Source organism: Salvelinus fontinalis, chromosome 1 (assembly GCF_029448725.1).
Source record: "Salvelinus fontinalis isolate EN_2023a chromosome 1, ASM2944872v1, whole genome shotgun sequence".
Classification (NCBI taxonomy): domain Eukaryota; kingdom Metazoa; phylum Chordata; class Actinopteri; order Salmoniformes; family Salmonidae; genus Salvelinus; species Salvelinus fontinalis.
In genome coordinates this window covers 24,209,849-24,226,487 of record NC_074665.1, presented here as the reverse complement: position 1 = coordinate 24,226,487, position 16,639 = coordinate 24,209,849, and the positions used below count along the sequence as shown (strand labels likewise).

General features: G+C 43.8%; 1 protein-coding gene and 1 long non-coding RNA gene across 2 annotated transcripts; one reads left to right on the top strand and one right to left on the bottom strand.

The window, feature by feature from the left end:
- Positions 1-409: 409 nt before the first annotated feature.
- armc7 (armadillo repeat containing 7) lies at positions 410-4,519 on the bottom strand. Its single transcript, XM_055916619.1, has 3 exons — positions 4,274-4,519; positions 3,657-3,800; positions 410-3,523 (listed from the first exon to the last, which is right to left on the bottom strand). The coding sequence occupies exons 1-3, from the start codon at positions 4,365-4,367 to the stop codon at positions 3,177-3,179; spliced, it is 585 nt and encodes a 194-aa protein (XP_055772594.1). The 5' UTR covers positions 4,368-4,519; the 3' UTR covers positions 410-3,176.
- A 224-nt stretch (positions 4,520-4,743) lies between these two features.
- On the top strand, positions 4,744-8,797 carry LOC129850023 (uncharacterized). Its single transcript, XR_008758711.1, has 2 exons — positions 4,744-4,974; positions 8,089-8,797. It is a non-coding gene; the product is annotated as an uncharacterized LOC129850023 (long non-coding RNA).
- The last annotated feature ends 7,842 nt before the right edge of the window (positions 8,798-16,639 follow it).

The following is a 16,639-nucleotide window of genomic DNA, read 5'->3' as shown; positions in this document are numbered from 1 at the left end:
TCCATTGATCTCAGTGGCAGGTGGACGGCTGTTAAGCCTTTGGAAAGCCTCTCAAACACACCTATAGAAGCATGCAGACACACAGCTGGATAAGATTTCCACTCAGGTTGTGTTTTTCCAGGATACCTATCCTCTGCACCCAACACTTGTCTGAGCCAGGTCTGCAGTATTCCTGGATGAGAAACCCAGACCCTGCCCTGTCAGAGGGCCAAGAAGATCACAGATGCAGCCTACTTGAGACCTGCTAGTCAAATACTTGAATATCAAATGGAAAATATAGTGGCAAGAAAAAGTATGTGAACCTTTCGGAATTACCTGGATTTCTGCATAAATTGGTCATAAAATCGAATCTTCATCTAAGTCACAACAATAGACAAACACAGTCTGCTTAAACTAATAACACAAACAATTATACGTCTGTCTTTATTGAACACACCGTGTAAACATTCAGTGTAGGGTGGGAAAAGTATGTGAACCCTTGGATTTAATAACTGGTTGACCCTCCTTTGGCAACAAACTCAACCAAACGTTTTCTGTAGTTGCGGATCAGACCTGAACAACGGTCAGGAGGAATTTTGGACCATTCATCTTTGCAAAACTGTTGCAGTTCAGCAATATTCTTAGGATGTCTGGTGTGAACCGGACATGCCACAACATTTTAAATCAGGTTGAAGTCAGGACTGACTGGGCCACTCCAGAAGGTGTATTTTCTTCTGTTGAAGCAATTCTGTTGTTGATTTACTTGCGTTTTTGGTCGTTGTCCTGTTGCATCACCCAACTTCTGTTGAGCTTCAATTGGCGGACAGATAGCCTTACATTCTCCTACAAAATGTCTTGATAAACTTGGGAATTCATTTTTCCGTCTATGATAGCAAGCTGTTCAGGCCCCGAGGCAGCAAAGCAGCCCCAAACCATGATGCTCCCTCCATCATACTTTACAGTTGGGATGAGGTTTTGATGTTGGTGTGCTGTGCTGTGCCTTTTTTTCTCCACACATAGTGTTGTGTGTTCCTTCCAAACAACACAACTTTAGTTTAATCTGTCCACAGAATATTTTGCCAGAAGCGCTGTGGAACAGCCAGGTGCTCTTTTGCGAACCTCAGACGCGCAGCAATGTTTTTTTGGAAAGCAGTGGCTTCTTCCGTGGTGTCTTCCCATGAACACCATTCTTGTTTATTAGTGTTTTATGTATCGTAGACTCGTCAACAGAGATGTTAGCATGTTCCAGAGATTTCTGTAAGTCTTTAGCTGACACTCTAGGATTCTTCTTAACCTCATTGAGCATTCTGCACTGTGCTCTTGCAGTCATCTTTGCAGGACGGCCACTCCTAGGGAGAGTAGCAACAGTGCTGAACTTTCTTCACTTATAGACCATTTGTCTTACCGTGGACTGATGAACACCAAGGCTTTTAGAGATACTTTTGTAACCCTTTCCAGCTTTATGCAAGTCAACAATTGTTAATCTTAGGTCTTCTGAGATCTCTTTTGTTCAAGGCATGGTTCACATCAGGCAATGCTTCTTGTGAAAGGCAAACTCAAATTCTGTGAGTTTTTATAGGGCAAGGCAGCTCTAACCAACATCTCCAATCTCGTCTCATTGATTTGACTCCAGGTTAGCTGACTCCTGACTCCAGTTAGCTTTTGGAGAAGCCATTAGCCTAGGGGTTCACATACTTTTTCCAACCTACACTGAATGTTAAATGATGTACTCAATATAGACAAGAAAAATACAATTTGTTATTAGTTTAATCACACTGTCTATTATTGTGACTAAGATGAAGATCAAATTTGGTGACGAATTTATGCAGAAATCCAGGTAATTCCCAAAGAGTTCACATACTTTTTCTTGCCAATGTACATATGGGTGTATCTAAGGAATGCATTGAGTTTGATGAAAAATAGAGTTTACTGAATGCAGAGACTTTTTATTGGGACCATATGTCAAGATGTCACTGGATAGCATAGTAATGGGTCGCAGACATGACTGCTGGAGATTTGGCTCAATATTGACCAGCTTTGGTGGACTAAGCCTGAGCAAGGCACTGCACAGAATCACTGATATCAAAATCCTAAATGTATTCCAACTCAAGATTAGCCGTGCTACTGATCCTCTGGAATGTGACTGACCAGCCTAACACCACGTTCTTCTCCACCACAGCTGGGATGTGGCCCACCAGACCAAACCAGATTCCATCCTTGTGATGCTGCAGCATCTGTGATATTGAGAGAACCCCCACGTTCCAGAGGATCAGTAACGAGGCTAATCTTGAGTAGCTGTTGGAATACTTTGGGATTTGGAGATCAGTGATTCTATGCAGTGAATTTCTCTGGCCGATCCCTTTTAATGTGCTGAGTAACTTCAGTCAAAGGGGACATAAGAGCTTATGTCATCTCTAAATCGGCAATGACTAACTGGGATGAAGTGAGTTGACAGAGTCAACTGAGTCTTAAGTCAATAGGTGAGAGCAACCGAGCCAGTTAACATCACAGCTTTCAACGGCTAAGCATAGCAGTGGTATTGCCTCCCTCATGTGGCACTGAAGTGTAAAGCAATTTTAAGTTGGAAAGTATGTTAAAGTCTTCCATCACGAGTCATTGTGCACTCCTACACAGTGTAAAAAACATTAAGAACACCTTCCTAATATTGCGTTGTACCCCCCATTTTGCCCTCAGAACAGCTTCAATTCGTCCGGGCATGAACTCTACAAGGTGTCGAAAGCCTTCCACAGGGATGCTGGCCCATGTTGACTCCAATTCTTCCTACAGTTGTGTCGATTTCCTTTGGGTGGTGGACCATTCTTGATACACACGGGCAACGGTTGAGTGTGAAAATCCATCAGCGTTGCAGTTCTTGACACAAACCGGTGCACCGGGCATCTATTACCATAACCCATTCAAAGCCACAAATATATTCCTTGCCCATTCACCCTCAACGGCACACAATCCATGTCTCAATGATTAAAAATCATTCTTTAACCCATCTCCTCCCCTTCATCTACACTGATTGTAGTGGACTTAACAAGTGACATCAATAAGGGATCATAGCTTTCATCTGGTCAGTCCATGCCATGGAAAGAGCAGGTGTTCTTAATGTTTTGTACACTCAGTGTATGTGATTCCCTGTTCATTTCTCAGAGATCAGACATCAGATCTAGCGATCATGTCTCCAGACTAGCCTAGTCCTTAGGCAGGGGGATCCCCAGTGCTGTAGGATGGTGTCCCTGCATCTGTGCCTCTGCCCTGGCCACCTGCTCCTCAGTGCAGCAGTCCTGGAGGAACACAGAGGCCAGGTTACGCAGGCGTGGGCTCTGGGAGATGGAGAAGCGCAGCATGCACTGTAGCACTGCGGTGTCGGTGGTTTGGGAGCGTGATGCAGCGGTGGTGAGATTCATGAGCGTGGTGATGGCAGATAGCACCGTCTCCTCCCGCCGGCTGGACAGGCATCCCGTAACCAAGGGGATTGCTTCGCTCTGCAGGATCTGGTCACGGCATTCCCGATCCATACTAAGATTACATAGACCCCCTGGGAATGCACAGAAGCACTCCGTGATGGAGAGATTCTCCTTTTGAACATCTGGATTAAGGTATATACTGTATGTTTCATTTAAACATGATCTTATGTATTTCACAACTAGTGTCCCTTGTGCCATACTCACCTATCCCAAACTCCACAAAGTTCTCATTTTCCTCTGTGAGCATGTCCAAGAAGAGATCAGTAACCTGAAGGGTTCTCAGGTTCTCCAGGTTCCTCGGATCATAGGCAAAGTTGGCCAAGTTGGCCAACACTTGCTCTTTCGCTTCTAGAAGAAATGGACAATTCGATAGTAATGTTAGTGTAACGGATGTGAAATGGCTAGCTAGTTAGCGGGTACGCGCTAGTAGCATTTCAATCAGTTACGTCACTTGCTCTGAGACTTTAAGTAGGGTTGCCCCTTGCTTTGCAAGGGCCGTGGCCTTTGTGGAGCGATGGGTAACGATGCTTCGTGGGCGAACGTTGTCGATGTGTGCAGAGGGTCCCTGGTTCGCGCCCGTGTCGGGGCGAGGGGACGGTTTAAAGTTATACTGTTACATTAGCTAATGCCAACCACATGGTCAAATAAGGCTCAATTAGTTATATGGTGTAGTAAGATTTGGCTAGAATATAATCAAACAAGAGGTCTATCATCCACCAAATCATTACCAGGGCTTCTGCCTTCTAAAACATTAGCTACACCAATGTCTACACATATTAACCTTAATATAGCCTACTCTACTGCATTAGCTAGCAACGTACCATCACTGTCGGTGTCCTGAAACTCAGTGACAAGCGTCTGCAGGTATTCAAACCGATCAGATCCCGTCGCAGAATGTCCTTTTCCCGACATCATGTGTTCACTTCATCACAGTTACTATGAATAAACGATCCACTGATATATTTACAATGACGAACGTTCACTCAAGATAAATGAAGTAACAATCTTCACATGTTAATGCCAGTGTTGTGGCCGGATGTTTGGGACGCATTGGTCCGTCCTCGAATTGTTTCCCCACCAGGACACGGTCCGTAATGTAATTGGTTGCACATAAATGGCTTTCTAGGAGGAGGATATTCCTGCTGTTTTACTTTATTTGTGAATGCGTGACAACGGTGTAAACTTGTATACTTTATCATTTAAATAGTTTATTTAAACTGTCACAAGATACATTTGATTTAACCAACGTGTTTCGTAATGAAGGGAGGGGTGATCCGGCGGAAGTCGTTGTACGTGCATCTTTTGCGTTCTTTAGGAGGTCACGGTACAGTTGTTGTGAGATACTAGTGGAATAAGAATATTTTGACGGACAACAGTTACTATTTTTGCAAAATTTCGGACAAGTCTCGTCGTGGTTGTTGTCTACCATGAAGCAACATCAGCTGTCTGCCATAAAGCGCCTTACAAAACCAATTTTATTTGGAACATTAATCGTGGGACTGGCCACTGCTTTCTTCAACAGGTGATCCCCTTTCATTAATGTTTCTAGCTAGCTATGTAGCTGTATTCTATCTGGTAAAGGGCAATCAATGACCTATTAACTATAGACGGTCTATACTTGCTCTCCACACCACAACCTAAATGGAGCTGCAGTTCTGTGTCCATGGAATATGATTTGTTTTCACTTAGTAACCTGTCTGTGTTGTCCTATTTGCAGGGAAATACTGCATTAGATCATGTCAATTCTGAATTCATCCTAAAAACGTAATTCAATGACACAATTTAATTTACTTATGACTGACTGCCCATTTTTGTCAGAGCTGGTTGAACATGTCTTTGGGCCCGTATCTAGTGCTTAATGGTGTATTGCCAATGTCTGTTCGACTGCCAATAGTGAGTGTGTAATAATAATCTAGTGAAACGCTAGCCCAATAATGGACTAAAGGAGCCTTATAGTCCAAGGACATTACATGTTCTGTTTAGAGGAGCCAATTCGCCTCCAAACGTGAATCCAATTTATCGTGAATTGATTTTCAATGGTGGTATGATTACAGAAACATAAAGTCCTCTACTTTGAAATCACAAAAATAATTTCACGAATGCAAAATATACGGTTACTAAAGTTTAAGGATTGGACCCTTTTTTTCAATTTTCGCCTAAAACGACATACCCAAATCTAACCTCTTGTAGCTCAGGACCTGAAGCAAGGATATACATATTCCTGATACCATTTGAAAGGAAACACTTAGAAGTTTGTGGAAATGTGAAATGAATGTAACACATTAGATCTGGTCAAAGATAATACAAACAAAAAAACATGCTTTTTTTGTTGTTCCATTTTTGAAATGCAAGAGAAAGTCCAAAGTATTATTCCACCTTAAGCGTAATTTAGATTTTGGCCACTAGGTGACAGCAGTGTATGTGCAAAGTTTTAGACTGGTCCAATGAACCATTGCATTTCTGTTCAAAATGTTGTATCAATGCTAGCTGCGCCACCAGAGTCTCTGGGTTCGCGCCCAGGCTCTGTCGCAGCCGGCGACCGGGAGGTCCGTGGGGCGACGCACAATTGGGCTAGCGTCGTCCGGGTTATGGAGGGTTTGGCCGGTAGGGATATCCTTGTCTCATCGCGCTCCAGCGACTCCTGTGGCGGGCCGGGCGCAGTGCGCGCTAACCAAGGGGGCCAGTTGCACGGTGTTTCCTCCGACACATTGGTGCGGCTGACTTCCGGGTTGGAGGCGCGCTGTGTTAAGAAGCAGTGCGGCTTGGTTGGGTTGTGCTTCGGAGGACCCGTGGCTTTCGACCTTCGTCTCTCCCGAGCCCGTACGGGAGTTGTAGCGATGAGACAAGATAGTAATTACTAGCGATTGGATACCACGAAAATTGGGGAGAAAAGGGGAAAAATTAAATAAAAAAATGTTGTATCAAGTCTGCCCAAATGTGCCTAATTAGTTTATTAAAACATTTAAGTTCATTATTGTGCACTCAAATAATAGCATGGTATTCTTTCACTGTAATAACTACTGTAAATTGGACAGATTAACAAGAATTTAAGCTTTCTGCCCATATCAGATTCTTGTTCTTGTTACTTACAACCTCATGCTAATCACATTAGTGCTCGTTAGCTCAACCGTCCCGCTGTGGGGGACACCAATCCTGTAGAGGTTTTTAACCGATTTTAGCACAGTTTCAGCCAACAGTATTGTTCAGTGACAACACGTTTGTCAAATCAATACCATTTTATTGGTCACATACACATATTTTGCAGTGTTATTGTTATTGGGTGTAGCAAAATGCTTATGTTCCTAGCTCCAACAGTGCAGTAATACCTAACAATACACGCAATTCCAAAAAAGAAAAAAGGAATTAAGAGATATAGAATTATTACAACGAGCAGTGTCAGAGTCCGGGAATATAAATAATAATGTATATGAGGTTGTGTATACCCATTATGAACAGTATATGCATAGAAAATGTGTACAACAAAAATCACTGAATCTGGAGACTCATCTCCCTCACTAACTTCAAGCATCAGCTGTCAGAGCAGCTCACAGATCATTGCACCTGTGGTGATAATTAGGGTCGATTTTTAGGACTATTGTTCAACCCCCATTGTACACTTTTTTTCCCCCACCTTCTAGTATTTTATGGATTGAACTTGAATAGGACAACTTTCAGGATAAATCAAACCACTGTATTGTTTTTATTCATCAATATTGGTTGTGCCTAAAGGCTCTCAAACTGTATTTTTAAACGATTCATATATACCTTTCCTAACCCTAACATTTGCCTAAATAATCTACAAAATCATTTTTTTTTTTTTTTTTTTTTTTTTTTAATAAATCTACCCGTTGGTGTTGAAATGGAGCTGAAGATGCATAGAGGGAATTCTTTCATTGATCCCTATTTTCTGAACCGGTTCTCTTGATGTCTTCTAGTCTGTCATCAAAATTCTAATTAAAGGTACACCGTATTTAAAGGGATGGCTTAAAATAAATGTACTGAAAACCCTATTGAATGAAAACTCCACAAGAAAATCGATTGGCCAGCCAAACAGCACATTTCAGCATTACGCAAATTCATAATGTAAGTCTGAATACAAACTACGTAGAAGTGCATAGGAAAGGCGTGCGCAAGAAAGGTGTAATTTCCTAAATCGGAAATCGGGCACTTAGTGTCTATGAATGGAGTACCAAAACGCTATAAAGGTGTGTAGTAATTGAAATGATTTCTTGCTGATATGAAAGATACTTTCTTCATGTTTCCAAAACTTCACCACAAGCAATGCATGTTCACGTTCAGACCGAGGGTCGGGGCTCTTAACAGAAGTCCCCCGGGAAGAAATCAATAGGCGGTAAAGGCAATTGGCGTCTATGAATGTGTTGGTGAAAAGCATGAATGCACACACAAAAAGTTAGTGGAGGTGCTGACTACCGGCGAGTAAACTGTAGGCTATAAAAAAAATTAGTCGCACACTATATAAGCTCCCAGTAATTTATTGGGTCAACCACCAACGTTTCGGCATCACACTGCCTTCTGTGATGATGAAACGTTGGTTTACCCAATAAATGACTAGGCATTTATATAGCGTGCGACTTTAATTGTGTGTGTGTATAACTATATTGTATACCTTCTACAGACACCGATTCTTTGAAGACCTAGCAGAGATGAGGGCTCAGGAGCGTGCTAAGAATGATGCCAAGCTGATGGAGGTGCTGGAGATGAGGAAGAGGCAGATGGAGGAGTTAGCAGAGAAGAAGAAGCCACGATGAACCTCGACCCACTGGGCACAACAGACACTGAGCTGGACAGACCGAATGACAGCATCCCTTTGGTGGGGTTGCTGGGGGTTGTACAATACAGGCCATTTTCAGTGAGGGAATCTTTTAGCAAACAAGTAGACAGGACAGAGGAGCAGAGAATAAGTAATGTCACGACAAGAGCATCATTCATGTGAAGGCTTTCATTGTGGTTATTCATTCATCTAGCTTAATGTTTTCGTGGAGCTCTAAATTGTCCAATGAGATGTCCATGAAGAGGTCCTCTTCTTGTCAAAGAAAGAACTGAAAGGCAATAAGGTGTTTGGGGAGTGGGTACACTTTTTGGTTTGCTGCTGCAACTTCACTACAATGTAATATTTGTTTAAAGAGCGGAGCATCACATTTTTGTCCCATGATGATAATTGGGTACAGCTGTGAAGTAGCTTACAGTAGTCATACTTAATTGTACAGCAAATCATGATGTTTAATCAGAATAGACTATCCACTTGTTAGTTGTACCCACGGAGAGGGAATTCAACATCCGAAATGTATGATTGCTGGATTTAAATAAAAAAAACATGAGGTGAATGGTGGTAAATGTTATCTTTGCCTTTACCAATAAGAATTATGAAATGACGTCCTAATCTAGAATGGAAACCATTACTTTGGGGTAGTTTTTGTATAATTTTGTTCAATTTGCAAGTACAACTGTTATCCACCAGGGGGCAGTGGTGACTAAATGTTCAGCTGCGTTCTTAGGGATAAGAACGTTGCCAGTCAGTATGGCAATGGAACATTAAGAACGAACGACTTCGTCTCATGCCTAACAACACCCTTGCCAATACATCCTCCAAATACTGGCTTCTCTGGCATTATCACTTAACTAAACAATGGATTTTCAAATAAATCATACAAAGGCCTCGCTTGCCCTTGATGAGTTTAGGCCTTGAATGTGATATGTTGGATGAAGGCAGTGGGCAGAGTTTACGCTCAATGGAGTTTTCGTTATTCAAGTTTGAGCTTTTTCTCAATTATTCTTTCATTGATTCCTTACACCGTCTCTCCTCACCTCGTCAAACTACATTGGAGGGGGGGGACATTCTCCAATAGGTTTGAGAAGGAGACTAAGAGAGAGGATATAAGAAATCACAGATTAGAACCAGAAAGGAAGAGGCGAACTGAGAGTAATTTCTCCAATAGGGTCCAGCTGTGACATCATCCCTCAGGGTTTTTATGCTGCCACCTGGGTCTTTGCAACAGGCAGCGTTTTCATTTTTTTTGCTCACTAAGCATTTTGTTTATGGAGGGATCAAAGAGAGTGCACAAAAGGAAAAGTTCTCTCTTGGTGAGGACTCCCCATCCGAGTGAGTCAAATCACACCTCATCCTCAAACTGCCCAGCAGACGAGCAGCCCCAAGTGGAGAGTCACACACCCCCCTCCCCTCCATCACTGAACAGACCCATGTTTCACAACTGCACTGATCCACCCCGGACTGAGGTGAGAACTTGAGGAGAGAGAGGAACACATGGCACAGCTAACAGCACTGAAGGAGAAGAGAGGAACACATGACACAGCTAACAGCACTGAAGGAGAAGAGAGGAACACATGGCACAGCCAACAGCACTGAAGGAGAAGAGGAACACATGGCACATCTAACAGCACTGAAGGAGAAGAGAGGAACACATGACACAGCTAACAGCACTGAAGGAGAAGAGAGGAACACATGGCACAGCCAACAGCACTGAAGGAGAAGAGGAACACATGGCACAGCTAACAGCACTGAAGGAGAAGAGAGGAACACATGGCACAGCTAACAGCACTGAAGGAGAAGAGAGGAACACATGGCACAGCCAACAGCACTGAAGGAGAAGAGAGGAACACATGGCACAGCCAACAGCACTGAAGGAGAAGAGAGGAACACATGGCACAGCCAACAGCACTGAAGGAGAAGAGAGGAACACATGGCACAGCTAACAGCACTGAAGGAGAAGAGAGGAACACATGACACAGCACTGAAGGAGAAGAGAGGAACACATGGCACAGCCAACAGCACTGAAGGAGAAGAGAGGAACACATGCCACAGCTAACAGCACTGAAGGAGAAGAGAGGAACACATGACACAGCCAACAGCACTGAAGGAGAAGAGAGGAACACATGGCACAGCTAACAGCACTGAAGGAGAAGAGAGGAACACATGACACAGCCAACAGCACTGAAGGAGAATAGAGGAACACATGGCACAGCCAACAGCACTGAAGGAGAAGAGAGGAACACATGACAGCCAACAGCACTGAAGGAGAATAGAGGAACACATGGCACAGCCAACAGCACTGAAGGAGAATAGAGGAACACATGACACAGCCAACAGCACTGAAGGAGAATAGAGGAACACATGGCACAGCCAACAGCACTGAAGGAGAATAGAGGAACACATGACACAGCCAACAGCACTGAAGGAGAAGAGAGGAACACATGGCACAGCTAACAGCACTGAAGGAGAAGAGAGGAACACATGGCACAGCTAACAGCACTGAAGGAGGAAGTGAGAAAGCTGAGGTGCGACTCCCTCAGAGAATCCAGCAGAACAGTCCACCTCAGACCTGGACCACAACCTCAATACCACGATGGGACAGGCAACACAGGACCCAACAGACGCCACCCCTTCCTAACAGCCTTCCTGTCAGCTCCCCCGATAGTCCTCCTGTCAGATCCCACACATCCACGAGGACACACAAAAGCCAGAGGTTGTGCTTCTCATTGATTCAAATGGAAAATACATTCAAGAGAATAATCCACCCCCCCCCACCCCCCACCCCCCCAAAAAGTGGCTAAAGTCTGGTTCCCAAACAAATCAAATTTCATTTGTCACATACACATGGTTAGCAAATGTTAATGCGAGTGTAGCGAAATGCTTGTGCTTCCAGTTCCAACAGTGCAGCAATGTCTAACAAGTAATCTAACAAATCCTAACAATTCCCCAACAACTACCTAATACACACAAATCTAAAGGGGTGAATGAGAATATGTACATGTAAGTATATGGATGAGCAATGGCAAAGGTGCAATAGATGGTATGAAATACAGTATATACATGTGATATGAGTAATGTAAGATATGTAAACATTAAAGTGGCATTATTTAGAGTGGCATTGTATAAAATGACTATTGATCCATTTATTAAAGTGGCCAGTGATTGGGTCTCAATGTAGGCAGCAGCCTCTCTGAGTTAGTGATTGCTGTTTAGCAGTCTGATTGCCTTGAGATAGAAGCTGTTTTTCAGTCTCTCGGTCCCAGCTTTGATGCACCTGTACTGATCTCGCCTTCTGGATGGTAGCGGTGTGAACAGGCAGTGGCTCGGGTGGTTGATGTCCTTGATGATCTTTTTGGCCTTCCTGTGACATCGGGTGCTGTAGCTATCATGGAGGGCAGGTGGTTTTCCCCAGGTTATGCGTTATGTAGACAGCACCACCCTCTGGAGAGCCTTGCGGTTGAGGTTCTGCCCGACAGGATGCTCTCGATTGTGCATCTGTAAAGGTTTGTGAGTGTTTTTGGTGACAAGACAAATTTCTTAAGCCTCCTGAGGTTAAAGAGGCGCTGTTGGGCCTTCTTTACCACACTGTCTGTGTGGGTGGACCATTTCAGTTTGTCTGTGATGTGTACGCCAAGGAACTTAAAACTTTCCACCTTCTCCACTGCTGTCCCTTCGATGTGGATAGGGGGGTGCTCCCTCTGCTGTTTTTTGAAGTCCACGATCATCTCCTTTGTTTTGTTGATGTTGAGTGAGAGGTTGTTTTCCTGACACCACACTCCGAGTGCCCTCACCTTCTCCCTGTAGGCTGTCTCGTAGTTGTTGGTAATCAAGCCCACTACTGTTGTGTTGTCTGCAAACTTGATGATTGAGTTTGAGGCGTGCATGGCCACGCAGTCATGGGTGAACAGGGAGTACAGGAGGGGGCTGAGTACGCACCCTTGTGGGGCCACAGTCTTGAGAGTCAGCGAAGTGGAGATGTTGTTTCCTACCATCACCACCTGGGGGTGGACCGTCAAAGTCCAGGGCCCAATTGCGAGACCCAGGGCCTCCAGCTTGATGATGGGCTTGGAGGGTACTATGGTGTTGAATGCTGAGCTGTAGTCAATGAACAGCATTCTTACATAGGTATTCCTTTTGTCCAGATGGGATAGGGCAGTGTGCAGCGTCATGGCGATTGCTTCGTCTGTGGACCTGTTGGGGCGGTAGTCATTTAGTTCAGTTATCTTTGCCTTCTTGGGTACAGGAACAATGATAGTCATCTTGAAGCATGTGGGGACAATAGACTGGGATAGGGAGCGATTGAATATGTCTGTAAACACACCAGCCAGCTGGTCTGCGCATGCTCTGAGGACGCGGCTAGGGATGCCATCTGGGCCTGCAGCCTTGCGAGGGTTAACACGTTTAAATGTTTTACTCACGTCAGCCACGTAGAAGGGGGGGGGTGGAGTCCTTGTTTGCAGGCCGTGACGGTGGAACTATATTATCCTCAAAGCGGGCAAGGAAGGTGTTTAGTTTGTCTGGAAGCGTGACGTCGATGTCCGTCACGTGGCTGGTTTTCTTTTTGGAGTCCGTGATTTCCTGTAGACCCTGCCACGTACATCTCGTTTCTGAGCCATTGAATTGCGACTCCACCTTGTCCCTGTACTGGCATTTTGCTTGTTTGATTGCCTTGCGGAGGGAATAACTACACTGTTTATATTCAGTCATATTCCCAGACCTCTTTCCATGGTTAAATGCTGTGCAGCGCGTTTCCAGTTTTGCGCGAATGCCGCCATCCATCCACAGTTTCTGGTTAGGGTAAGTTTTAATAGTCACAGTGGGTACAACATCTCCAATGCACTTCTTTATAAACACACTCATTGAATCAGCGTATAGGTCGATGTTGTTCTCTGAGGTTGACCGGAACATATTCCAGTCCGTGTGATCAAAACAATCTTAAAGTGTGGCTTCCGATTGGTCTTACCAGCGTTGAATGGTTCTCATCAATGGTACATCCTGGTTGAGTTTCTGCCTATAAGACAGTAGGAACAAGATGGCGTCGTGATCGGATTTTCCGAAGGGAGGGCGGGGGAGAGCTTTGTATGCATCGCGGAAGTTAGAGTAGCATTGGTCGAGGGTATTGCCCATGCGCGTAGCACAATCAATATGCTGGTAGAATTTAGGTAGCCTTGTTCTCAAATTTGCTTTGTTAAAATCCTCAGCTACAATAAATGCAGCCTCAGGATATATGGTTTCCAGTTTGCATATAGTCCAGTGAAGTTCCTTGATGGCCATCTTGGTGTCTGCATGAGGAGGAATGTACATAGCTGCGACTATAACTGACGAGAATTCTCTTGGTAGGTAAAATGGCCGGCATTTGATTGTAAGGAATTCTAGGTCGGGTGAGCAGAAAGACTTGAGTTCCTGTATGTTCTTATGATTACACCATGAGTCGTTAATCATGAAGCATACACCCCCGCCCTTCCTCTTCTCAGAGACATGTTTATCTCTGTCGGCGCGATGCATGGAGAAGCCCGGTGGCTGAACCGATTCCGACAACATATCCCAAGAGAGCCATGTTTCCGTGAAACAGAGAATACAATCTCTGATGTCTCTCTGGAAGGCAGCCCTTGCTCGAATTTCATCTACCTTGTTGCCAAGAGACTGGACATTGGCGAGTAGTATACTCGGGAGCGGTGGGCAATGTGCACGTCTACGGAGCCTGACCAGGTGGCCGCTTCGTCTGCCCCTTCTGCGGCACCGTTGTTTTGGGTCGCCTACTGGAATTAGATCTATTGTCCTGGGTGGTGGTCCGAACAGAGGATCCATTTCAGGAAAGTCGTATTCCTGGTCGTAATGTTGGTAAGTTGACGTTGCTCTTATATCCAAAAGTTCTTCCCGGCTGTATGTGATAAGACTTAAGATTTCCTGGGGTAACAATGTAAGAAATAATACATAAGAAACAAAATACTGCATAGTTTCCTAAGAACTCAAAGTGAGGCGACCATCTCTGTCTGCACCATCATTCATCAATAGGCATGCCCTGGAGCTGTTGTCAAAGGACAGACTAGGTTCCCAGCCACATCATAATTCACATGAGCACAAACGACCTGAGGGCCCAGCAGGAAAGGGAGTGATTGAAAAAGCTTCTTTTTCCACCCTGCTATCATGAAAATACTTTCACCCTGCCATGTGAGAATGCTATTCACTGACTACAGCTCAGCCTTCAACACAATGGTGCCCTCAAAGCTCATCACTAAGCTAAGGACCCTGGGACTAAACACCTCCCTCTGCAACTGGATCCTGGACTTCCTTACAGGTCACCCACAGGTGGTAGGGGTAGGAAACAACACATCCGCCACGCTGATCCTCAACACAGCGGCCCCTCAGGGCCTGCATGGCCAGGCACGACTCAAACACCATCATCAAGTTTGCCGATGACACAACAGTGGTAGATATAACTAAATCTAGCATATAGGACCTGTTTCAAATTTTCACTTTTATAATAATGGAACAGGATTTATTAGCATATCTTGCCAGCTAAATTAACAAGCCTACAGTCTATGGCATAGCCATATAAATAACATACACTAGGCCAACTCATATTCTGTTCTTCTGAAATACATTTTCTTCCTATCATGTTTCTTTAGACCTGACTAAAATAAATAATGGATTTATTGTGAGGGTGTATACTCAGGGTTGGGTAGGTTACTTTCTAAATGCAATCCGTAACAGTTACAAGTTGTCTAAAATTGTAATCTGTAAAGTAACTTTTGGATTACCCAAACTCAGTAATGTAATCTGATTACATTCGGTTACCTTGAGATTAGTTTCCCCTTAATTCTTATGGCTGCAGGCGCAGTATTGAGTAGCTCGGATGAAAAGGTGCCCAGAGAAAACTGCCTGCTCCTCAGTCCCAGTTGCTAATATATGCATATTATTAGTATATTTGGATAGAAAACACTCTGAAGTTTCTAAAACTGTTTGAATGATTTCTGTGAGTATAACAGAACTCATATGGCAGGCAAAAACCTGAGAAAAAATCCAACCATGAAGTGGGAAATCTGAGGTTTGTAGGTTTTCAACTCATCGACTATCGAATACACAGTTTGATATGGGTCATTTTGCACTTCCTAAGGCTTCCACTAGATGTCAACAGTCTTTAGAACCTTGTCTGATGCTTCTACTGTGAAGTGGGGCCGAATGAGAGGAGATTGAGTAAGGTCTACCATGACCTGAACATGCGCTGACCATGCGCGTTCATGTGAGAGCGAGCTCTGTTCTATCGCATTTCTGAAGACAAAGGAATTCTCCGGTTGGAACATTATTGAAGATTTATGTTAAACATCTTAAAGATACATTCATTACAACGTTTGACATGTTTCTACTGACTGTTCCGGAACTTTTTGACATTTCGTCTGCTTTAAGTGAACGCGCTTTGTGACTTTGGATTTGTTTACCAAACGCGCTAACAAAAGTAGCTATTTGGACATAAATGATGGACATTACCGAACAAATCAAACATTTATTGTAAGACTGGGATTCCTGGGAGTGCATTCTGATGAAGATCATTAAAGGTAAGTGAATATTTATAATGTTATTTCTGACTTCTGTTGACTGCACAATATGGCGGATATATTTTTGTCTTGATTGGGATCTGAGCGCCGACCTCAGATTATTGCATGGTTTGCTTTTTCCGTAACGCTTTTTTGAATCTGACACAGCGGTTGCATTAACTTCTCTAGGATAGGGGGCAGCATTTTTACTTTGGATGAATAGCGTGCCCAGAGTGAACTGCCTCCTACTCTGTCCCAGATGCTAATATATGCATATTATTATTGGATATAAAACACTCTGAAGTTTCTAAAACTGTTTGAATGATGTCTGTGAGTGTAACAGAACTCATATGGCAGGCTAAAAACCTGAGAAAAAATCCAAACAGGAAGTGAGAATTCTGAGGCGGGTCGATTTTCAACTCATCGCCTATTCAAATCCCATTAAGATATGGATCTGTTTGCACTTCCTACGCCTTCCACTAGATGTCAACAGTCTGTAGAATGTTGAATGAAGCCTCCACTGTGATGTGGGGCCGGATAGGAGGTGTTTCAGTCAGCGGTCTGGCAGAGAGCCAGTTCCTGGTCACGAGCATTCCACATGATATCGCCTTGCGTTCCATTACTTCTGTAGACACAAAGGAATTCTCCGGTTGGAATGTTATTGAATATTTATGATAACAACATCCTGAAGATTGATTCTCTACTTAGTTTGACAAGTTTATTCGACCTGTAATATAACTTTTTGAAGTTTTCGTCCGACGTTATGCGGGACCTGCGCGAGCGTTTGGACATGTGTACTAAACGTGCTAGCAAAAGTAGCTACTTGGACATAATTAATGGACATTATCGAACAAAACAACAAT